The sequence below is a fragment of the Diabrotica undecimpunctata genome, chromosome 9 (assembly GCF_040954645.1).
Source record: "Diabrotica undecimpunctata isolate CICGRU chromosome 9, icDiaUnde3, whole genome shotgun sequence".
Taxonomy (NCBI): domain Eukaryota; kingdom Metazoa; phylum Arthropoda; class Insecta; order Coleoptera; family Chrysomelidae; genus Diabrotica; species Diabrotica undecimpunctata.
Window position 1 is genome coordinate 29,551,576 of NC_092811.1, and position 26,994 is coordinate 29,578,569.

At 32.7% G+C, this 26,994-nt stretch overlaps 1 protein-coding gene across 2 annotated transcripts in view; it reads right to left on the bottom strand.

Annotated features, from left to right (window-relative positions):
• The window catches only part of cmpy (crimpy), a 617,633-nt gene that overhangs the window by 180,357 nt on the left and 410,282 nt on the right, over nucleotides 1-26,994 (bottom strand). For both annotated transcript variants that reach the window (XM_072543054.1, XM_072543055.1), the window contains exon 3: nucleotides 18,433-18,620. In XM_072543054.1, coding sequence (XP_072399155.1) covers nucleotides 18,461-18,620 — 160 coding nt within the window. In that variant the 3' untranslated portion in view covers nucleotides 18,433-18,460. The remainder of the gene's footprint in view (nucleotides 1-18,432; nucleotides 18,621-26,994) is intronic.

The following is a 26,994-nucleotide window of genomic DNA, read 5'->3' on the forward strand; positions in this document are numbered from 1 at the left end:
GATAGATAACAAAAAATTAAATGAGGATGGCATTTAATGGGAATGAACAGGAGATGGTACCTTGAAACGCGAAAATTCTAAAAATATGGATCCAAGAAACTTCATATAGTAGTGGAAAAAGAAAAAGACGACCCAATATGCCGATGGACCCTAGCGACCCATAGGAAAATGAGTTTGAACATAAATAGCAAAACAAAAAATAAGAAAACGTACCTAAATATTGCGATATGGAATGTACAAGGCGTATACGAGGAGGGAGCATTAATTAACTTAATAGAAGAACTTAAAAAATATAAAATACACATCATACCAATACAAGAAACACATTTTACTGGAAACAACATTGAAAATATTAGTCCATACATGTTGTATAGAAGTGGAGACGATAATAGGAATTTTTTAGTGGGTTTTCTGGTACATGAAGATGTGAAGCAGGTAAAACGATTCGTAGCAAAATCTGACAGAATGTGTGCAATTAGAGTTAAAGGAAAAGAGAACATGATATTGCTAATAAACATGCATGCTTTAACAGAAGAAAAACGAGAAGAAGTAAAAGATCAATTTTATGAATAATTAGAGTCATTGTCTGAAGAAATGCCCAGACAGGATATTAAAATTATTATAGGCGACGCCAATGCAAAAGTCAGAAGAAAAAATATATATAAAAACATAACAGGGGGCTAAAGTAAATGTATAAATACAAATGATAATGGCCAGATTGATTACATTTGCAATTGAAAACAGGATGAAAATAAGGAGTACGCATTTGAGGAGAAATGTTGTATATGAAGGAACGTGAAAAATTTGAATAAAGGATCAAATGAAACTAATCAAATAGACCACATCTGAATACAAAAAAAAATTCGCCAATTTAATAACAAATATGAAAACGTACAGAGGGACTGACGTAGACTTTGATCATTTTTTGGTTAGACTTAATATGAGTGAAGCAATAATTAACAAGCATAAATGGAAAAAGAAAGTGCAACGTAAATTTAATTTTGAAAAACTACGAAAGTTTGTTATAATGCAGGATTATCAAAAGGATATGCAAGCAGCCTACGCCAAACGAGATAGTGCTACTGTGAGTAATGTAATGTATTCCTCTTTAGGACTGTTGGACATAACATAAAGCTACTTACGATAGGTTTTATTAATTTATTAAGCTTTATAAGAATTGTATAACTTAACCTTAATTCAGTTCACATGTAGTCCATGACCTAAATCTATTGTCATGTGTGGTTGTCATGTCACTGCTGTCACTTAAGGTTCCGTTTGCCAAGTGCAACGTTGCCAAGTATGTACAGTTGCCAAGTACATGAAAACCATACATAACACGTCCCCTTTAATAAAGACAAAATAAACAAAAATTAATTCACATAATATATCATAAGTACATAAATAACAATAATTCACAAATATATCAATAGGTAAATCTATCAGGAGGGCGAATGACTCTACCACTTCTGGAGGTTTTCAAACCAGGTGAAGTACTGTATGATGTAGAAGGTACATTAATGTCATTGATGGGTGATGTTCTATTAGATGTTGAAGGTACATCAATATCTTTGATAGTGTTATTTGTTTTACAGTCCCTTGTATCATCAGGTACATCAGGACAAAGAACTGCTCTCATATTTCCCATACTTGTCCTTCCAGTAGTCACAATATCATTTTCATGACTAGTTTTCACATATGCTTGCTCACAATTTGCATTTGCATGTTGCTGTGCTTCTGACCGTACAGGTCTAAGATAGTGTCTATTACGTCTATAAGCAGTATCATTTACTTTAACCATGTAATCCCTTGATCCTTTCTTTGCCATAACCACTCCAGGGTTCCATTTCCTTTTCTTTTCTTGAAGTAAAATTTGTTGTCCTGATTTTAATTCTGGTAACCTATTTGTTCCTTTGTCATAATAGTGTTTTTGTTTTCTTTGATTTTCTCTCAATTGTGTAAAATATCTTTTATTAGAATGTCTGGGCTTTAGAAATTCCATACTGACTGGTAAGTTGGTTCTGAAATTTCTTCCAGTTAGCAACACACAAGGAGCAGGTAAATTTTGTTTTGGAGTTGTATTATAATCTAATACAGCTAGAAATGGATCTTTCTTAGTTTGTACAGATTTTAAAAACAAGTTTTTTATTGTTTGTATTGTTCTTTCCACCATGCCATTGCTACGAGGATATTGTGGACTTGATGTTGTTACTTCAATATTATATATACGGACAAAATTTAAAAATTCATGAGAGCTGAATGGAGGACCATTATCAGAAAATATTTCACAAGGCAGTCCATTAATAGCAAACAAATTTTTTAATTGTGTTACAACACTGCTAGCCGTTTTGTTCATTAGTTTATTAACAATTGCAAACTTCGAAAAATAATCAACCACAACTAAAAAATCTTGTGAGGCTACTGTCATGAAATCAATACCAATTTTTTGCCAAGGTATTTCAGGTACATCATGTGATTTTAATGGCTCCCTATTGTTGCTCTTATAGCTCATTTGACAAGTCAGACAGTTCAGAACAATGTTTTCTATATCCTTCATCAATCCCGGATAATAAATTGCTTCTTGAGCCTTCTTCTTACATGATACTACACCCTGATGAGACTGATGTATAACATCAAGAAATTCACCCTTTAATTCTTCAGGAATAATTAACCTTTTTTTATAAAATAATACATTCTTTAATAAATATATATCATGTCTGTCAGACCAGAATTTTTTCACCTCAGAAGGTACAGAGCTTTTATGCTCAGGCCACCCATTTAAAACATAATATTTAACTTTTTGTAAAGATGGGTCAGTATCAATTGCATTTTGCAATCTTTTTTCATTTTCTTTTGATGTTGCTACAATAGAATACACTTTTAAATTATTTTCATCATCTATAAAATTAGTATTTATGGTTTTAATCAAAGGATCTCTACTTAAATTGTCAGGAACTTTGAGATTTTTACCAGGAACATATTTGAGTGAAAATTTATATCTCATTAATTGCATTGCCAGTCTTTGGATCCTAGGTGACATTTTATCTAAAGGTTTTTTTAACAAACCTAAAAGAGGTCTGTGGTCTGTCTCTATTTCAAAATCTATGCCATAAAGATAGAATGAAAATCTTTCACATCCATACACTATACCAAGAAGCTCCTTTTCAATGTGGTTATACCTCCTTTGGGTTGGAGTTAATGACACTGATGCAAATTCAATTGGAAACCCATCTTGCGAGACCATGGCCCCCAAACCATATAGGCTGGCATCAACAGAGAGTATGGTCTTTTTGTCAGGGTTAAAATAATGCAAAGTAGTGGCTGACGCCACAAGATTCTTTAGTTTATCAAAACATGCCTGTTCATTATGTCCCCAATGCCACTCATTTTTACTAGAAAGTAAACATCTTAGAGGACTAGTGTGTTCTGACAGGTTTGGTATAAATTTTGCAAGATATACTATGGTTCCCAAAAAACGTTGTAATTCTTTTTTATTACTTGGTGGTGTCATTTTTGTAATAGCTTCTGTTTTATCATGATCAGGTGAAATGCCAATATTACTAATCTGATGACCTAAAAATTTCACTTTTGTTTGACAAAATTTAGATTTTCCTAAATTCAAAGTTAAGCCACTCTGTTTAATTTTTTCTAAAACACATTTCAAATTTTTATCATGTTCATTTTTAGAACATCCAAAAACCAAAATATCATCAAAATATGTTATTGTTCCTGATATACTATCTAAAAGTTCAGACATATATTTTTGAAAAATTTCAGGTGCACAGGTAAGGCCATATGGTAATCTCAGATATCTATAACGACCAAAAGGTGTAGTAAAAGTACGTAAAAGTGAACTTTCATAACTCAAAGGCAACTGAAGAAAAGCAGATGACGCATCTAATAATGTGAAATAATTAGCCCCTGAAAGCTTAGCAAATAAAGTATCTTGAGTAGGAATTGGAAACCTTTCTCTTTTAACATATTTATTTAGATACACAGGATCCATACATATTCTAATATCAGATCCCTTATTTTTCGGAACAACTACAATAGGATTTTGCCATTCTGTGGGTTCACTAACTGGTACAATAAGGTTTTTACGTACCATATCATCAAGTTTATCTTTAACTTGGCTCCTTATAGCCAGTGGAATTTTTCGTGTCCCACTTATGAATGGCACTGCATCACTAGATAAAGTTATATTAAAATACCTGTTGACCTTTCCTACACCTCAAAAAATGCTCTTATAACTATTTATAATATGATTTGTTTCATTATCTATCATACTAACACTAGGCTGATCACAAACAATTTGAAAGTCTCTTGCTGCCTTTAGGCCTAATAGAGATTTTTATTTATCATTATCTAAAATATAGAACAGACAATCTTTAAATATTTTCTTGAAAGAGCAAGGTATATAAATTTTACCAACAACATTAATAACATGTCCAGTATAGCTAGATAATGAACTATTAGTATTTTCAAGCATTTTATAATCAATATTTAAATTTTTAAAATCACTACTGTTCAATATATTGACTTCACTTCCAGTATCAACTTTTAAAATACTCTCTTTACCATTAATAATGATTTTTTGGAACCATTCTGAAGAGTTCGGATTAATTTCATTAACAGTCCACACTAGTACCTGTTCATTAGTTAAATCAGTGTCAGAATTGCTACAACTACTATCGTTATCATTGATTTCATGGACTTTGTTGTTATTATCAGGACAAAATTTACGGTAGTGTCCTTTTTTGTTACACAAAGAACAATATCTGAAAAATGCAGGACACTTACCCCTAATATGCTGAAGTCCACATTTATAACACTGAATATAATGGTTACCTGTATTTTTGTCAGTAACTTTGTGGCTTGTAGACTGCTCCTTCTCATACTTTGAACCATACCTTGACTATCCTGTAGATCCAGGTCTGTTTTCTTCATTTCTTTTCTTCACAACACTAAGACTTTCACTTTCTTTGGATATTTCACGTTGAGTAACAGCACTATTTTCCATAGCCCTACAGACGTCTATAGCTTGTGCTAGTTTTAAATCAGCACATTGTAATAATTTTTCTTGAATTCGTAGATCATGTGTACCCAAAACAATCCTGTCCAAAATTAAAGTATCCTTTTCTTTAAACTCACATGTTGATGCTAATTGTTTCAAGGCAGTTACAAACTGATCGATACTTTCATTTTGTAATTGATCTCTTTTAAAGAATTTAAAATGTTTATAAATTAAATTCTTAAGAGGGCTGCAGTATGTATCAAACTTACACAAAACAACATTGTACTTCTGATCATCTCCAACATTTTCATACTCGAAGGTATTGAATATCTTTAGCCCTTCATCTCCCAGCTGATTTAGGAGAATAGCGATTTTTATGTGGTCTGGTTTTTCACTTTTGCCGGAGGCTGTTAAAAATAACTGGAACTTTTGCTTCCAAAATTTCCACTCGTGAGAAATATTATTTCCTTGGAAACTAAACGGTTCTAAGCCTTTACAAGTATCTGTCATATTGATTCGAGCACAGTATAGCTCCTTTACTTACATATATTTTTTATAGGCTTTTGTCACATGCACCGGCTTTTAACACAACTTAACCTATCGTCACTTTTCCGCTGCCACCATGTAATGTATTCCTCTTTAGGACTGTTGGACATAACATAAAGCTACTTACGATAGGTTTTATTAATTTATTAAGCTTTATAAGAATTGTATAACTTAACCTTAATTCAGTTCACATGTAGTCCATGACCTAAATCTTTTGTCATGTGTGGTTGTCATGTCACTGCTGTCACTTAAGGTTCCGTTTGCCAAGTGCAACGTTGCCAAGTATATCCGTACATGAAAACCATACATAACAAGTAACATACAACAAAAGTTCTTAAAAATGACTACACTATAAAGGAAGCAACGTCGAAGAACATACCAAGAACAAAAGATTTAGAAAAAAATCACTGGTTCGACGACGAATGTAAGACAGAGATAAAAAAGATCAGATTTGAGAATACAAAGTTTACGATCGCAACAATGAAAAAAGGTAAAAAAATCCTAATGGTGCTGAAAAGAAAGTATATGAATGATAAATTCAAGTTTATTGAAGAAAATTACGAGAAAAGTAAAATAAATTTTTTTTATAAAGAGGTAAAATACATTAAAACGGTATCAGGGAAGAAAGATGAATGTAAAAGATAAGCAAAGAAATCTAATAGTGGAAAAAGACCAAATATGTGAAAGGTGAAATAAATATTTTGAAGAAATCCTAAATGACGGAGTGACTACTAAAGAAAATTATAATGTTCCTAAACCTCAAATAGTAATAGAAGATATACCAAAGCCCACAAGAGAAGAAATTAATAATTAATTAAAGAAATAATAAAGATATGGAAAATAAAAAAAGCCCCAGGGAGAGCGGCATTGTGGCAGAGAACTTAAAATATGGATAAGAAGCTTTAATAAACCAACTTAGTGAGCTAGTACTAAAAGTTTGGGATGCCAAAGAAATGCCTCAAGAATGGAACAAGTTCATTATAATTCCTATACACAAAAAGGGAGATAGAACTGAATGCGCAAAACTATAGAGGCATATTCTTGTTAAAGGAAATATATAAAGTGCTCGCCATACTAATTAAAAAACGATTAGAAATATCCGGAGAATAGCAGGGATTATTTCGTAAGGGAAGTTAAACAACCGATCAAATTTTTATGCTAAAACAAATACTGATCAATTGATATGAATACAACATTTCAGTACAAGTACTTTGCATTAATTACAAAGCCACCTATGATGCGATAGAATAGACAAAAACAAATTAATAGAAGCGCTAAAAGAATTCCAAGTGTCATAAAAAATAATAAGGTTGGTGAAAATGACAATTAATAAACCATTTGTACTGTAAAATGCAACGGTACAGTCTCACAAAAATTTGTAGTAAAAAGATGTTCGCCAAGGCAACCCTTGCTACTCAATATAGTTCTACAAAAAATTTTAAGGATTAGTGGTATAAATAAGTACGACACTATTTTATATAAAGAGCACCAATGTTTAGCATATGCTGATGATGTGGTTCTCATTGCAAGAAATAAAAAAGAACTGGCAAGTACATATAGCAAAAAGATTAATTCGGGAAAGCTCTAAAATAAATCTGAAAGTTAATATTAATAAATCCAAGTACCTACATGGAAATCTCGAGCAAAAAAGAAATAAACACCAGGGAACCAGATTCTGAGGTTCTTTAACCAAGATGTTATTCTTTTTCCTGGACCTCGTTTTCCAAATATTTTTCCTTGCAGGATGGCTTGAAGGAGAGCATATGTACTTAGGTACTCTTATTGATCAGAAATGTAAGGAAGAAACTTAAATTAACCTGAGACTGACCAAGAGCAACAAGTGTGCTGGAGTCATGAGCAAAATAATTAAGGCCAAAGATATATCTTGTAATACAAAAAAGGAGTATACAAAATTATAATTATACCCACAATGGTATACGCTGCTGAGACATGGACTATAAACAAAGCCGTACAGAACAGATTGGAAGCATGGGAAAGACAGATACTTCGCAGAATGTTTGGTGGAAAATTAGTAGAGGGAGAATGGAGAAGACGAACTAATGTAGAAGTGTATCAATTGTATGCTAACTGTACAATACAAAAGTGGTAAACCACGGACATGTAGAAAAAATGCAAGATAATAGACTAGTCAAGAGTATTGTTTGGAGAGTACCTGAGGGCAAAAAAAGAGAGGAAGACCAAGAAAGAAATGGAAAGATGTAGTTATGGAAGATGTCAGAGAGATGTGAATCAGAGATTGGAAGCTGATAGCTAAGAACAGAAAACTATGGAAATTATCTATCCAGCTATAGGCCAAGAAGGCATGTTAACACTATACATTCATACATCTTACTTTCCTTAAACATAAATGATCTAAATTTTCAACATCCATTTATATTTACAAAAGGTTTTGCAGCGAAGTTTCTATACTGGCGTTGTATTACTGTTTTCTCTATAGTAAAATCATGAGACGAGCGTCACGGAACTAGCGCCACGAGGAGAAGGCGTCACGGGTAGCGTTACAAAATAGCGGTCGATTTACAAATCTCGATCAATTTGTTTCTAGTCATTATTTGTTTCTATCTTAGAAGTTTTAAGTTAAAAACTGCATGAAGATTAATTAATAAAGTACAGACATTAAATGAGAAGTAAAGTTAAGGAATATCGGTCATTGAAAGATCCGATTTGTAACGATTGTCAAAATTTAAAAGTCATAAATGCCATCCATTTTATAATAATATTAACACGCCTGTTTAAATTTTTTTAAACTTATAATTTGAAAATAATTTTATATAAATATAATTATTATTTGTAAACATTTTAGTTAGATTATAAAATAGCTAAATTTACTATCAAATAATATTTTTTTATATTTTATTATTAATTTTGTATTTCATCTGAATTTGACAGGTCTGTCATAAGTTAACAACGTACGTTTTGTTAATACGTTAGCAGGTGACATTAGGAGCATATATAATAATTTATTGAATTATTTTAATGTAATTAATTTGTTTAAAAGAAATATCAATAATAAATACCTAACAAAATTACTTTATTCAATTTTAAAAATATCAATTTATTTTAAAAATACAGAAAAAAATAGTATGAAGCTCACGCTAGTCTACTGTACCGACTACTTTTTTTTCTTTTTTTTATTCCTCTTCTTCTTCTCGTAGCACTACAACCCGGGGTGGATTTTGGCTGACTGCACAACTTGCTTTCATCTTGAACGGTCGTCCATAATAGTTGGGTCAGTGAGTAGCCCCATTGTTCTGAGATCTGACCATATATTGTCTCCCCATCGCATTGGTGGACGTCCTAATGGCCTTCTCCTGTGGGAGCTTCATCCCATATTAGCTTGGCAAGGCGGTTATTAAAGAGTCTATGGGTATTGCCTGCCCATCTTAGACGTTGGGATTTAATCTCTTGGACTATATCGCTCGCTCTATACATCTGCTTGACCTCTAGTTCAGGAAATGAAGCTCGAAAAAAAGTTAAAACCTCGCAATTTTTTCGTCCTGCATGGATTGAGTTGAAATTTTAACAGAAGGTAGGTGATAGCCCAAGGATCAAAATCTATATCAAACCGAAGTGCGCTGAAGGGTTTTAGGGGTGAAAACTACCCCTAATTGTCAAAAATTTTAAAATAACATATTAAACCTGAATATGGGTAAGATTTGGTTTGAATTAGTTAAATAATTATTATTTTATACTTTTGAATAGAGTTCCATCATATTTCAACCCTTAAAAAGCAACCCTTGTTAGAGATTAATGTAAAAAAATTACTAATTCTAAAAAAATGATTTCGCCTTGGATCGATTTGGATAAAAATTTGGATTTAAGCTGAACTCACCCTATGCTTTATAGTTTATGTCATGCTGATGAACCCTAATTGTTCTTAGGGGTGAAAACTACCTCTAATTTTCAAAAATTGTAAAATAACATCACAAATCTTAAGATGAGTCCAATTTTGTTAGGATTAGTTAAATATTGATTTTTTTATGCTTTAAAATACAATTTCATAAATTTTCAACCCTTAAAAATCAATTGTTATGAGTGCTATACGTAAAAACAATTTTTTACGTATAGCACTAAAATTTTGCAACTTTTCAACTTTTGCAAATCACCCTTTACAACATTGCAGTTTTTATAAACTAATTTAATAGATATAAATTGAAAAAAGTAGAATTAAATACAAAAAAATTTATCAACATAAAAAGGCACCCTATATTCTTATACATTTACATAAATAGTTAAAAATATTTACGTTTATAGGTAAAACAATTATTATAATATTAATTTTATTCTTCATCAATTACATCTTCATCGTGATCTATGTCATCCTCATCTTCTTCAATTATTGGTGGACTATTATTGCACCCTTCAGCTGAGCACCCAGAACAAGTAAAGTTACAGTATAAACCAACTTTTCTGCACCCACATGAAACGCCGCATCCTTTTTTGCATTGGCAAAAAATAATTTTCAAAAGTTCATCGGGTGCAGGTTGTTTGTTCATGCGTACGGGTAATAACAAACCATCTTTGGAATACCATCCCCAATCTGTTGCTCTGATATTTTCATTGCCAAGCCATTGTTGAATTTGGTAGTAGCATCTTTTTGAATGCTCATCTAAGGCATCAACAGTGGGCAGAAGGGATGATAGCTTAACCGCACAGTTTTTCGTTGTAGCTTTGATGAACTGTTCGTACCGCATCTGCTCGAGAAAAGCAGATGTTTTATTCTGTTGCATAGGATTTCAAAATAAGAACGCTTAAAATTTCGAATGTATAACGCCCCACTACCTAATATACCGGTTTTGTAGATTATTATGCTCCGCAATGTACTGTACTATACTAATGGAATTTTTCGGAAAAAAAATTAATTGGATTTTTTAACGTATTTCCTTCATTTTTAACGATAGAGTGTTTCTTCAAAAACGATTTTGTAGAAGTTTTTAAAAGCTACAAGGATCTGTGAATTAAATTTTTTGGAACCCTTGGTATTTAAATGGGGTGAGTTTAAAGGGCTCGAAAAAGATGGTGCTTGATCGTAAATCGATGCTTTAAACGGCTATATCTCGCCAAATATTCATTGTACAACAAAGGTACAGCTAAAAAAAGGAAAATTTTAGTCATTAAAAAAGCTACAATTTAGTACATTTTATTTTTTTCATATATTCAGTATTTTCGGGGATATTTAAAAAAAGAAGGGTAAAAAATATGAAGTTGTGAATCGTTTCTCGCTTTAAGCTGTACTTTTTCTAAAACTAAGCATTTTAAATGGGTCAAACTGTCTTGGACGTATTAACAATACATGTACAAAGAGAATTGCAGAAGGGTGAAGATCGAATTTAATTATGGGCGTAGTTAGGGGGTTGTTTTCATCGATTTTTTCGTAAAAAAAAATGAGGTATTGACCTTATTTTCATCATAACTCACTCAATTTTTGAGTTAGAGTCTTTTTTTTTATGATAGGTCTATTTATGCTCTTTAAAAAAGGTTCTAAGTATGTGCTTTCTTTCAAAAATGCATCTTTTTCCCGATATTTGACTTTTAATCTTTCAAATTTGGCATTTGGTGAAAACCGCTGAACATTGATAGGCCGTATTTCGGTTCCTATTATATTGCAAAAACATTTAAAAACATGAATTATATTTGTCTTTTTAAAAGCTACAAATTTGTTATCTACAATTTTTTTGATAAAATGCACCATTTTCGAGTTATTCGCGAAAAATCGATTAAAAACTTCGATTTATTCGTCTAAAAGTTGTAACTTTCAATCGCGAATAAGTTTTACAAAAAAAATGTATAGAACATTTTTTGTTTAGGATCACCTTTTTAATCGAAACCTGTGGTTAAAACGTAAAAAAAAATTTCACCCTCGAGATGGGGTGGCAACCACCCCCAAGGCTTTGGTGCACTTTGGTTCGATATAGATTTTGATCCTTAGGCTATTACCTACCTTCTGTTAAAATTTCAAGTCAATCCACGCAGGACGAAAAAATTGCGAGGTGAAATGCTTCATTTCCTCGCCTACTCAGCATTTGTTCTTATTCGATATTGGTTGCTATTAATGTCGTGATAAGGCGCAGAGATTCTTCTGAGGATTTTCCTCTCAAAACATCTAAGTTTTCTTTCAGTTTCTTTGGTCAGGGTCCACGTCTCACACCCATACATGAGCACCGGTCTAATCACCGTTTTATATATTCTAATTTTTGATGTTCGTGTTATGTTTTTAGAATTAGTAGTATTGTGGAGTCTGTACATACATCTGTTTGCTGCTTGAATTCTTCCTTTAATCTCTTCCGCGATATCGTTATCTGCAGTAATTGTTGCTTCGAGATATTTAAAACTCTTTTTTTATTACTCCCCGAAAACAATGCCAATATTTCTTTTCTATGGCAAAAGTTATAAGGCAGTACAATAAAAAAAATATAGATAAAATGACACGTTTTACGAAGCAGATGTCAAATTTACCCAGTCAACATTCTCTTTGCTATTTACCAATACTTGAAAATGTAGCAGGTTTATATATTTATCATACTACATATTTCCTGAGAAATCGATAATAATTTACATTATGGTAAGCACTTGTATTAATATTAAATACACAAGCGTCCCTAGTAATTACTCTATGGGTTTATTTAAAGATCAGATACAGCAAACTAAAGGTATGGAATAATTACAGACAAACAAACCCCCATCTTCCTCTCTAATTAATGATTTCCACCAGTCTCGTGTTCCGATGAAATCTAGCCCCTAGTATAACAAAGGAAAATGTATGTTTATATGAAGGTAATTACAAGAAAATTAGTCTCCAAAGGCATATAAAAGTGTTGAGCAGAGAGGAGCCTGATTTGTAATTTTCGTTCAATTTGAATATGGCTGACTCTAACGCTTTAAATGTCGCATCGTATCTGTGTAAACGGTTTAGGGATCCTTTACCTTGAATTTTCACTTTACCCAAATTAAGCAAACGCAATGTTGTTATATCAAGGCTGTCTTATTTCGTCTGGAATTTTTTACAACAAAAGTTAAACATATTGAGCGGAGTTTTTAATATATGGTAGGGTACATCGATCAATGATTGAACAGCGTATCTAATAAATGAACAGTCCCTTAAATTTTGTTAAAAATAATAATACGCCATATAGAATCTCTTTCGTCCCTTTTTTATTCTTCTTAATACAGTTCATTTTCTAGAGGGGTTACGAATTAGTAAAGTCGAAAATAAAAGCTAAGGTGCCAGTAAGTGGCAATATTTTATCACTTTTGCATGCTAGTAGAGCAAGCACGTGTTCTTTTTTAAGCTTTTTTTTTAAGCATATGTTTTAAATATTTGAAATAGCATATTAATTCCCTTCCCGGACTGAATCCGCTTTGATAGTCGGCTATTATTTCCTCTGCGTATGGAGTTAGCCTTCTAGACAGTATTATGGATATAATTATGTATGTTGTATTGATTAACCATATTCCTCTATAGTTCCGACATATTTGATTGTCTCCCTTCTTGTGGATAAGTACTATATGGCTTTCATGCTAGTGTTTTGGTATTTCTTCTCTTTCCCAAACTTCTTTTATAAGATGATATATCTCAAGATGGAGCTTTTCTCCTCCTTTTTTAGTAGTTCCGCCTATATGCCGTCTGGGCCTGGGGCTTTATGGTTTTTCAGGGACGAAATTGCGGACTTTATTTCAGCTAATGTGGGCCCTGGTATTTCAGATTCGGCTAACTACTACTGTCTTTCTTGCCTTGTCGTTGTGGGTTTTTATGTATTTAGGAGTTGCTGTGAGCAATTGTCCTGTATCGTCTTTTATAAACCTTGGGCTGTTGGTCGTGTTGCTCTTCATTGTTTTTAGGTCCTTATAAAACTGTCTAGACTGACCGGTTCTTTGTTCCTCCTCCAGTTGCTGTATTCGCGCTTCTAGGTACTGTTTCTTTTTTCTTTTCACAAGTCTTCTCGTTTGAGTCCTTACTCTGTTGTTGTAAAAAAAGTTGAAAAAACTGGGAATTCAACGGCGATGCACACCAAATCTTCGTGGATTTTAAACAAGCTTACAATTCCGTTAGCAGAGAATCATTGTGGTAGAAATGGGAGTACTTGTAAAGCTAGTACGATAAGCATAGGTGAGCACAGAGAACGCTTTCGCACGGATCAGAATTGGCAGCACCACATTCGGAGGAATTCCTCATTACCACCGGGCTTAGACAAGGAGTTCCTCCCGATCCCCTGCTATTTAATTTTGCTCTGGAACATGCGATCAGGAAAGCTCAACCACAACTGACAAACGGATTTGCCGCTCAAGGATCAAAAATACTATTGGCTTTTGTGGATGACGTGGACACAATTGCACAATCCACCAGAGATGCAAAAGAAGTTTTCACCCTATTCGAAAACGGAGCCATGGAACTTGGTCTGAAGGTCAACGAGGACAAGATCAAGTACATGGTGGTTACGAAGAACCCAAGACCAAGGGTTAGACAAAACGTAACAATTAATGAATACAACTTTAAAGTCGTCAAAGAATTCAAGTACCTGAGAGCGATCATAACATCTGGAAATAAATTAAAAGGACGTGGCAGCCAGGATCATTGCAGGAAACAGGGCATATTACTCATTAATGACCGTACTTAAATCAAAAAATACTCTCAATACCAGCAAAAATAAGAGTGTATAAGAAATGAAAACCATTTTCAACCAACAAACCGATGTGAAATAGACAGTTTTGTAGGGTTGCACATCCTCATGGGATGTTTATCTTTTTCAAGAATCAGAATGTATTGGAATAAGGTATTCAGTATAGATGTCTCTCCGCAGACAGATTTTTTAAGCTTAGGAGTCTCTGTACATATTGTTAACAATCTAGAAAAACCTAACGATTGTACAGATAAATTATACAAAGTGAGACCATTTTTTGAGAGTATCCGAAAAGGTTGTACTGAGATACAGAAAGAAAGAAACTTGTGTGTGGATGAGCAGATTGTACCGTTCACGGGAAGACTCAATATTAAACAATATGTAAAAAATAATCCATCTCCTTGGGGCATTAAAATTTTTGTTGTGTGTGGAGAAAGTGGAATTGCTTATGACTTTATAATCTACCAAGGTTTAACAACGGAAATTCCAAAAGAGTTAATCGACAAGTTTGGTTTAGGTTCATCAGTTGTTCTGCACCTGGTCAAAGATATTCCACAAGAAAAATATTTTTACTTCGACAATTTTTTTTCTAGTTACAAACTTTTTAAAGAACTCTATAAGAAAAATATGTACTCTGTTGATACATGTTGTACTACTGTTAAATATGAAACGATAAGAATTGACAGATCCAGAATCCTCCATTTATACCAGATAAACAATTACAAAAAAAAGGACGGGGATATGGCGAAGAAGTGGTAAATAATTAAAAAACTGTGGTTTTATGCAAGTGGCAAGATGGTAAGTATGTGCTTGTAGGATCGAATTTTGTTGGAAAAAGAAAAGAAGACTTAGTAAAAAGATGGGATAAGAGACAAAAGAAAAAAATAACGATTCAGAGACCGCAAGCAATTCAATTATATAATAAATCGACGGGAGATGTAGATTTACTAGATCATCTATTGTCATATTATAGAATCTCTATCAAGTCAAAAAAATGGACATTACGTTTAATCTTCCATGCCTTTGATTTTGCTTGTGCATATCGTTGGCTAGAATATTACAGGAGCAGCTTAGTTTACCTTCCAAAGATCAAATGGATTTGCTATATTTTAAAATAAAAATTGCTGAGGCGCTAATTAAAGTGGTAAAACCAATAAAAAGAAGCATTGGTCTTCCCAAAATGTAAAATTCTCCCCCCATTCCAAACAGACCCATAGTGAAAATTAGTTCATTGAAGGAAATAAGGATGGATTAAATATATCATTTATTCGAGTATGACAATAGAAAGGAAGCATCCAGATGCAAAAATGTTGGGTGTAAAGGGGAAACGCATGTTTTTTTTTATAAAAAATGTAATGTACATTTGTTTAGTGAAGTTTTTGATAGTTTTGTGAAGAACAAAAATTGTTTCAAATATTTTCATTTAAATTAACTTAACGTCTGCTTGATACAAATATAGTATATTTAATAAGAATATCGTATGTGATTATTTTCCTAAATTCGTATGTCCCAATGTCCATTGCAATGGACATTCTGTCAAACGACTACCTGTTTAACAAAAATGTTAAAAATATAATTTTAGCCTATTACGATCTTCAATTAAAAAGATTCAACGAAGCCCTTTCACTTAGGGTCTTAGCCCTATCTTTCTGCAGAAAAAAAATTTTTTTTCTGCAGAGGGAAAGGGCTAAGACCCTTCAAAAAGTTTAAAAACCAAGTTAAAAAAATAGTACTGTGTAATTACGCAGCTAACGGTACGGTAGTCTTACAAATGATTGTTTTTTCCCTACAAAAAAATTTCTAAATAACTAGTGCCAATAACTCTTTGGTGCCAAAAGAATGGTTAGTTGGAAGGTCCAATTCTAGTTGGATGTCTGTAATGTATAATTATGCAACTAACTGTACGGCAGTCTCACTAATCATTGTTTTCTTCTACAGGAGAATTCCTAAAGAACTGATACTTTCGGTGCCAAAAAGATAGTTATGATAAAGATGATAATTAGAACCGGTATAAGTTCTGTATTAAACACATAATTATCCTTTACTATCTGTACCCCAATACAACCTACATACTACAATCTTGTGATGTCAGTATATTTGACTTTGTTGAAGAATTAAAGTTGAAATAAAATCAGAAAGTCATAAATGGAGAACAGCTCCAAAGGAATGGACGGAGGCATATATGACATCTATATTTAAAAAAGGAGATAGAAAAGATGCAAAAACTACAGAGAAATAAGCGTAATATCATCAATAGGAAGATTATATGGGAAGATACTGCGAGAAAAGATAGAGCAAGCGATAAAAGGTAAAATCGGTGAGGATCAGGCAGGCTTCACGGCAGGAAGATCATGCATAGACCACATATACACACTGGAACAACTGTTGGAAAAGAAAAAAGCAAAAAATAGAGACATACACTTGGCATTTGTGGACCTAAGAAAGGCGTATGACTCTGTACCAAGGTCAGAACTATTGGAGGCAATGTACAAATTAGAAATACAGACGGAACTTATAGAAGCTACAAAAGCTCTGTATAAAGAAAATAAAGTGTCCATTAAAATGGGAACAAGAATCATAGGAGACTTCACCACAACAAAAGGGCTCGTGCAGGGTTGTTCCACATCTCCAACCCTATTCAAAATATACTTAGAGAAAGCCTTGACTAAATGGAAAAGAAAATGCGAAGGCATGGGAGTACCGGTACGAAACGAATACCTATATACGGTAAGCTTTGCAGAAGATCAAGTAAAGATTGCACAAGAACAAGACGACCTCAGCTACATGATGAAGAAACTACAAGAAGAATATGCCAAGGCTGGCCTAAATATTAACCTCACGAAAACAGAGTATCTATCTACAAGTGAAGAAGACATAGAAGATCTACAGTTTGATGACAACGTAACAATCAAAGGAAAGGATAAATTCAAATACCTGGGGTTTATAATCACGAAAAAGGCTACAACAGAGGAAGAAATTACACAAAGATTAGGACAAACAAGAACAGCAATCCGACAACTTAACTCAGTATGGTGGGATAGACACCTAAATATGGAGACAAAAACGCAGATTTATAAAGCATTAGTGCGAAGTATTATGACATATGGGGCTGAAAATTGGATCATAAACAAGAAAAACAGCAGTAAGATAGTAGCAACAGAGATGGAATGCCTGCTAAGATGCTGCAGAGTAACAAGAATGGATAGGAGAAGTAATGACGAAATAAAGCAAAGAACATCAATAGAAACAAACATACTAACATATATAGAACAAAAAAGACTAAAGTGGTATGGACATGTAAGAAGAACTAGCGACAGCAGATGGATAAAGAAAATAACCGAATGGAGCCCCATAGAAAGGAGGAAAAGAGGACGACCCCGAAAATCCTGGAGGAACGAAGTAGACGACGCCATGAGTAAGACAGGCCTAAACGATGGAGAATTTATAAACAAAAGAGTACACAGTTTTAGCATGCTTTTTAAACTAGTTTTTAAAAAAGAAATCATTATACATGGATACCGGATTTGTGGCGTTTATCACTTAAACCCTAACGTAGTTGATTATTCAAAGTGTTTTTCATCCCACGAAATGAAATCGTCCAGAAAAAACTTTTAGACAGAAAAAATTTATGTGAACTCGTCTTTATGTTATTACGATTGATGTTAACGCTGTGTTAAAGAGCACTACCTTATTTAGAAATCATTTTTCAATAAGATGGTTTACGTTAAATCGACAACATAAAATCAGTTCCTGAATTTGTAGTTTTGTTTTGTAAATAACGATTGCAAACAGACACACTCTCTCTCTCTCGACTGTTGACTGCCGCTAGCAACAGACGCTCTCTCTCTCTCTGATAGCTGCGCGAAAAATACCGCGAATTGACACGTGTGTAAAAACCACTAAAGACAGCTCTCCCCGCAAAAGAAACCACTGCAAGTGAATATCGTGAATGGAAGCCTATAAATACCGCGAGTGTGTGTAACAGCAATATTGGTAAAACTTTTTATAAAGTTGATTTGGCTATTAACTGTATCACCCTTTACTACCTCTTCTAATTATTTTGAACCAGCCCTTTTTAATACAGTTCTCATACTATAAAATTATATTAATAATTTCTCATATGTACACCCCTTTATTGAACAAAAGGATACAAGGATTTAATACGTAGGGATGAAAGAAAATTTAATCATATTTCACAGTCTTAAAATTTTAAGAAACAATATTATAGATACTTACAAGAAACTAAAAGACGGCGAATCCTATTTCACGTGTCCTCGTGGTTGTCAAAAATGATTGGTCTGCAAGTTCCTTCACTTGGCGAAGGTCCGGGCTGTTGACATGATAATCCAGGCTCACAGGTTCCACTAAAACCCAAATCTCCCCCACAAGGTTCACCCTCAGTCTTTGCGCATTCCTGGCAGCACCTGTAAGTAAAAAAACATAATTAGTATGTATGATTTTTACATTCATCAATGTTGCGATTTTTCGTTAGGTTTTAGTTTTAATTAAAAATTTGGCGAAGGAGCTCAAAGAATCAATCAAATGTTTTTATGTAGTAACATTAAGTAAACACTAATTTCTCTCATTATTATAATTATTATTAATTAAGAGTAATTATACAACCGAAAAACCAAAAAAAAAAATTTCTTAGTTGCATACATTGGCTTATATACAGTGTGTAAAAGCCAAATGGAATAAATTCATTATTTAGGTTACTGTACATATTTATAAAAAATCCCGAAACACGTCAAATTTAAATTATAACTTGACATTCTTTAACGTGAAAATGCAACCCCTACCTTCAACCCCCTTAGAATAACAGGTACAATCCCCAATTTTTAAAATAGGAAGTATAGGCTTGTGATATATCGTTTGAAAGGTCTTTTCATTCTCCATACAAAAATGTTGTCGCTTTCAAGTTTATTAAGATTAGTTAAGATAAAATAAATTAAAATCATGTGGTTACCGAAATTCGCTAAAATATACTCAAAACTTATTTCCCGTTTGGGTCTTGATAATGAGAAAGTGAACAAAAACCATAGCAATGTGGTTTTTAGATAGTAACCATTAAAAAACTTTAAAGAATTTCCGAGGCAACGTTATTTTAACACGCATTAGTAAATTGTTTTATTTAAGTTGTCAGTATTTTAGTTTAAGTAAAAAGTTCGTTCAATTCAATTCTGAAAAATGGTTAGATTACCGGAAATGCATAAAATAACAGTTTTACAAAGGATTGGTTACGGAGATAACACCCGAACACAACAGGAAGTAACTCGCCTATTTCATGAGAAATTTCCTAATTTACCGCCTATATCCCAAGGAACAATAAGTAAAATAGAGAAGCAGTTTCGGTCATGTAAGGCAGATAAAAAAAGCAGCTGTCAATGCACTGAGTGATGAACTCAAATTAGATGTGTTGCTTGAGTTTCAGGAAAATCCACATACATCGAGTATGCATGAGAATGCTAGCCATACATCGATAGTAAACATATTAAAAGAAAATAAATTGCATCCCTATAAGATGATACCTACTTAGAAGCTCATGGAAGACGATTTTGATAGGAGAACTTTTTTTGTGAGCAAATGATGGACATGTTGGATAACAATATTATCCAATTAGAAGACGTTATGTTTTCTGATGAGTGTACTTTTTCACTTAACGGTCATGCTAATCGGCAAAATTGCCGCTACTGGGCCACGGAAAATCCTCACTGGATGAGAGAAGAACTCACTCAATACCCTCAAAAGGTTAATGTTTGGGCAGGGATTGTAGGAAACAATATCATTGGTCCCTTTTTCATTAAGGGCAACTTGAATGGCAACAATTATTTGGCACTACTTCAAAATGATCATTCCAACGTTGGCAAATTTATATCCTGATCCAGGAAACCCTCAAGTTCCAGCGAATACGATATGGTTTCAGCAGGATGGAGCACCACCACATTACCAACTTAATGTCCGGCAGTACCTCGATACAATATTTCCCAATGGGTGGATAGGGAGGCGAGGATCGATTGAATGGTCAGCGCGATCACCTGATCTTACATTATTAGATTTCTTTTTATAGGGATATGTGAAGAGCCATATGTACAAAACTAAACCTTCTGATTTAAATGACTTAAAAGAACGAATATCGCTTGCGATTAGGTCGATCACGCCTGTTATGTTAAATAATGTTAGAAGACAGTTTTATTTGAGATTAGGATGTTCCCAAGACATTCGTGGTGAACATTTTGAACATCTACTTCATTAACATTCATAGTTCTTTTTCGTGTTCTACATTTTATTACGTTTTGCATTACATTTTAGTTTTTGGTTGTATTGTACTGAATTTCGGTAACCACATGATTTTAACTTATTTTATCTTAATTAATCTTAATAAACTTGAAAGCGACAACATTTTTGAATGGAGAATGAAAAGACCTTTCAAACGATATATTACAAGCCTATACTTCCTATTTTTAAAACTGGGGGTTGTACCTGTCATTCTAAGGGGGTTGAAGGTAGAGGTTGCATTTTTACGTTAAAGAATGTCAAGTTATAATTTAAATTTGACGTGTTTCGGGATTTTTTATAAATATGTACAGTAACCTAAATAATGAATTTATTCCATTTGGATTTTACACATATCATCTATTTCAGTCGTTAGTTTCTTCGGGTTTGATGATGCTTTATAACTTGTAAACAGCGAAACCGGTTGCCTAATCTTTTGTTTAATGAAAATCTACAACCTAATACGGATTGTCGGTATAAAACCCTAGTCCTAACCCTCATGAATATGTGCTTACACCAGTTACCTTTTCATCATACAAATAATATCTATTCGCAGACTTATTACTCCTACAAAGAGGCTACTACTATTATCACTAACGTGTGTCCTTCAATCAGAAATGTACTAATAAATAAGTACTTAAAAATAAACTTGGATTACAACTTGCTTCCCCTATCTCGTTTATCTGATGTAGTTCACAGGCAGACGAATATGCTCAAATCTCCAGTTTTCGACGCTCAATCTATGTAATACCATATAAAGAGAACTTTCGAGTTAAATACTTCAATTGTAATCTCATATGAAAATAAAAATTATAGGATCTTTATTCTTCAGGCAAAAAATATCTAGCAATCTCTTTTCAAATATAACTTCTAGCCAAATCCCACTTCTAGTATATTTCTTTCTTCCTTTTCTTGAAAAATAGAGATATACCTATTTAAATAACATTCCTACTGACATAACAATCCCAAATAAATAGTCTTTAATACCAGAATCTTTTGCTTCTAACTCTGACATCAAAATAACTTAGTCAATGGACACAAGTCTTAAATCACCTTCTTTATCGGCTACCGCTAGCCCCCAAAATTTAAACTCTAAAAATATATTACCAATAACAGTCCGTGTAACTCCTAAAAAGAAATCAAAAACTGATGACAAAAAAGTTGGTAAAATTAATGCATCTGCTGAATTAAGTATAAAAAAATTAGATTAAACTAGTCCAGGAAAATTTTTGTTGCGAACATTACAACTAATTGCCTTCCAGGAAGATAGCTTTGGTAGTAGTGATTATGATAGACGGTCAAGACCACCATTACGTTCAATAATTTATGTGACTCTAACTGTAATGATATCGATCTTTTCTTAACACTACGTAATTAGTACATGATACACTTTTACTAACTAAATTAGTTTTCACGTTTTCATTAGTAATCACGGATATTATCCATGTCTTTAACACGTACAATATCTTACATCAATTTACCATCAAAATTTTCTTTGTCTCCAAGAGACTAATTTTAATACAACTTATATTTCTAAATATTAAACAGATATTTTACGTAATAGTAGTTAAAGAAGTGATCTCATCGCCAACCTTCGTTAGAAAACGGCACAATAAGAAGAAAGATATTTCTGATCCTAGTACTAACATTGATAACTGATAACAAGAAAATTTTGACTATGAATCTGCAATCAATAATAATTAAAATTTACTCGATTTTACCAATAAACACAAACAAGTCTGGCTAATTGGCTCTGCCAAAGCCATTTTTCAAAAAAAAAAATCCTTTGAAGGATACCACTTCATTAGGACGAACTGTTTCAGAGCTAGTGAAGGTGCATCAATATTTGCATCCAGTGAAATTTTCTCAACAATGCTGCCTTTAATAATGAATCTTAAGGCAATTGCCATAATTACATATTGCTATAATAAACTTACCATCTGCTCCATATGTATTCTCTCAAATCATCAGCTAATAGAAGAAAAGCTCGTAGACCTTATATTCCAACTTCCAAAGCCGTTTACGCTCACAGGAGTCTTCAATGCACATAACAGTATGTGAAGTTCTCAATCAACATTTGGACGCGGAAAAGTAGTTGAAAATATCATTAACTGCACAAACTCGTGTCTTTTTAACACCGGATCTAATATCTTTTTAATATTTTCTCTGGATCTTTCTCTGCTATGTATCATACTAGTGACCTTAAATCTGCACTATTTTTAATCTGTCAAATAGCTGGCGATCTTTATCACAGCCATCATTATCTTATAATAATTTCCAACAATTGTAGTGAGGTGTCTCTACCAAAAGCTATTAAAATAAAGCTAACTGGCCAGATTATTCAAAATCTGTTTACTCTTGCTTCTTCTTCTTCCTATGCCGTCCCCATTAACGGAGGTTGGCGACCACATTTTTAAAAGCTTCTCTGTCTTTTGCAACGTGAAATAATTCGTCTACAGTTATGTTTGTCCAGTCTCGAATATTTCGCAGCCATGACTTCCTCTTTCTACCTATTCCCTTTTTGCCATCGACTCTACCCTGCATGATGACCTGCAGAAGACTATATTTATTATTTCTCATTACTCTTGCTTACTCATAATCATCTAATAACCAATGATGTAGACTACTTGCTCACGTCAATATCAGATACCATTCGTCAGGTGCTAAGACACACATTGGAAAATCAACATTCTCTCCAAATCTTAAAGTAGTTCCTTGGTGGAACTTTTCTTCTCAAGAACCAATTTGTCTAACGAAAAAGTTTAAATAAGTACCAAGAAGAGAGAAGCCTTGAAAATCTAATCAATTACAAAAATTTTAAAGCCAAAGAAAAACACGTATTAAAGAAAGCAAAAAATCATCCAGGCAGGATTATGTATTACATATTAACGAAAATTTTAATCCTAACGAACTTTGGAAAAAAATACAAGGTCAAATTTAAGGTCACAACACTAATAAAAAAATTGCTCTTTTAGTTTCAAATAGTGTAAAGATCACTACAAAAGAACTTATTCCTAACACTTTTGCCAAACATTTCGAAGGGAAGTTTAGAAATAAAACTAATCATATGATTTTGTCTCGTCATGAATTATGTATATTTATACAGAAGTAATCTGATATCATCTAAATATGGTAGATCTCTTTATTCTCTTTTCACTACCCACGAGCTAATATTTGCTTTATCTAATAGTAGGAATACTGCAGCTAACCCTTATAATATTACGTATGCCTTCTTAAAGCATTTGTCTATCTATAGTTTTAATAAACTCCTAACTTTATACAATCTAATTTGGAGTTCCTATTTCCATCTCAATGAAACAAGTCTGCTGTTATACCAATACTTAAGCTAAATCAATTGACTATTTTTCTACAATCTTACAGACCTATCTACCTCACATGCACTATTCGTAAGTTAGTGGAAATAGTGATCAACAAACATCTTTTATAGTATTTTAAAAAGCACAAGATTGTTCCAAAGAAGTCTGTCTACCAAAGACAGCAGTCCACAAGAGATAATCTGGTACTACTTCACACCCACATCTCTAATGCAATTAATAACAAATTGGATTTGATAGCAGCCATCTTTGATATAGAAGACGCCTTTGATACCATCTTTAGAAACGCAATCCTTGACAAACTCTTTCAATATAACCTTTCTAGCAACATATACGCATTTATAAAAAAACTTTCTAACATCTAGAATTTTGTCATTACCTTTCTTTTCCACACCTTCAATCTAATGAAGTTCCTCAAGGTTCCGTTTAAAGCACATCATTATTCATTCTTATGATTAGCAAGTTAAATCAAAATATTGCTTCATCAATCAAATGCATATTATATGTCGATGACCTCATAATGCACTGTCATGGTAAATCTAACTCAACTACTAGCAAAATTCTGCAATTAGCAGCAAATGACCTACACAACCAAGTAGCTTCTCTAGGACTTACCCTATGTCACTCTAAATTGAAATTTAGCAGAAAAATTAATTTTTTTAACCCTGAAATTACTATCAACAACTTGAAATTACCGGTTATTGATAATTAAAAAATATTAGGGTTGATATTTAATTCAAAAATAATCTGCAAATATACACTCTGTAAATTAAAGGAGTTTGACTAACAAGGTTAAATATAATTAAAACACACTTATAATTAACCTTAAATTCACATTACAAAACACAGCTATCCGCCTAGGCCTTGAAGCATTTTGTTCTAGTCAGGCAAAAAGTTTTTATTTTGAAGCTAATGAACCTCCTCAATGGCTTAGGAGAGAAAACCTTCTTCTCTACTATGCTGCTGCAATTTCTTCTAATTCCTTTAATTCAATATAGCCTTTAATTACGTTATCACATTAACCCCCTAAGAATCCTCCATATAACCTAATTAAACATTCTCTTCCTAGTCTTCTACAACCATTATAAAACGATATAAATTTGTTTGAAACAGGAACTCTACCATTCTCCAATAACTACTATTGGACCAACATACTCACAAATCATGATATTTGCCTCACCAAATTTAAAAAGAAAAATACCAGTGTTAATACTTTAAAAATTCTCTTTTTAGAACGTTTAAATAAAAATAAATATAACATAATACTTTACACTGACGCTTTAAAGACTGATAGTGGTGTTGGATATTCTGTAATCACTGTACAATAGCCTATCGAACTTTATAAAATTTCTCCTTGGGATAGTATCTACACTGGTGAACTACTAGCTATCTCACGGACTTTCAAATATGCCCAACAATATTCGAATACACCTGTAGCCATATGCACTGATTCACTTTCCTCTATATACTCCATTCATGATATATCCACCAACCATTTTCTCGTCCAAGATATTTATGACACATATCAGCTTCTTATAAACCAAAACACAATACTCACTCTAATATGGTTACCATCTCGTGTCGGGATTAGTGAAAAATTCAATTACCTTGCCAAAAAAGTCGGATCACCCATGGACACTATTATCAATATACAAATCTGCAACGAACTAAAAGCTAGACTAAAGAAGCTTAATCTATCCACTTGGCAGATTTACTGGAATAAAGTTACTTTTATTCCAGTAGATTTATCCCATGTGGGATAAATCTTTCGTAACAATATGTTAAATGTTTTTATTTTTTTTTTTTTGGTATGTTAAATGTAAACTATGTGTATTATTTTGTAATTAATATCCTACTATCATGTAAACCGTAAATTGTAACTCGCGCTAATGACCATATTAATATGTCATATGCACGTTAGTTTAAATTAAAAAAAATCTTAATATACATAAATTCTTCTAAATTAGAACCATACGCACATATTTGTATATGATAAGTAGATAAATATAGATAAATTCATACTGACTTATAATAGTCAACAAAACAATTTAAAAATAGAACACTCAAACGCTTAAACTTACAACGAACAATTAACACGAAACATCATACGGTATATTCAGTTTCAAATTATCTTCTCTCCTTCGAAGTCCCAGGTGGCGAAATAACAATACCAAAGGAATGGAAGACACTAATTTTCAATGTTAACAGACACTTCATTGTGTTATTTGGAACTCATCTAGAAACCTGTCAACTTCGTCGCTGTTTCATTACTTCAGTGTGCAAGTTTGCTGAATATCGTGACGTGAAATGTGAAGGTAACCGATACTAAGGAGTCTGCTGTACGTGAATGGAGTTTCATTGAGTTTTAGCACAGATTGTGCCCAAAATTTCTGTTGTAAGATAATCCGAGCATGGTTAAGAAATCAATTAATATAAAAAGCTAAATAGATGGGATAGAGTGGTTTTTTCTTTATATACTTTTGACAATTTGTGTGACATTTTAATTCTGATTTCGTGCAACTTTTTTGGTATTATTATTGAATCCTGAAAGCGTGAGGCATTGATTTTGATATCGATTTAGATTCATGTATCTTCGACTAAAATATATATTCTTCCTTTACTTTTACCTTAGCATATTTATTGATTTATTTCTTTATTTACGGGATGTCCCCATTTTACAAAATTTGACAAAACTAATATATGCTAACCATAATACAAGTACATACTAAAACTATTAAATAATGATTAAATAATTATTGTTAAACAAATATTTAAATTAAGTAAATTAAATTAAATTTCCTGAAGATCTTAATAAAATGAAATGATCTTAATAAAATAAAATTTAATGATCTTAATAAAATGAAATGAAATGAATACTCCAAGTAAAATGTCACTCATCTTTGATTCGTAACATACTCAGTCAAACAGGGCTTGAATCTTACAGATTTTATATCCACCAGATCATGAGATTGGCTAAAGTCATTTCCCAGGATCTGAATCCTGTTAATAGGAGAGAATTTGCCATAGTTACTGTGATAGTGTTTTATAGAAAACAAAGGCATGTTTCTAAGAATTCTAGTGTTACATCTAAAGTTGATAAGACTTAATAAATCATAATAGTCAGTGGTATGGTCAAGTAGTTTATGGAGAAAAACTAGATCACATTTAGTTTTGTAGTCTTCTAAGGAAC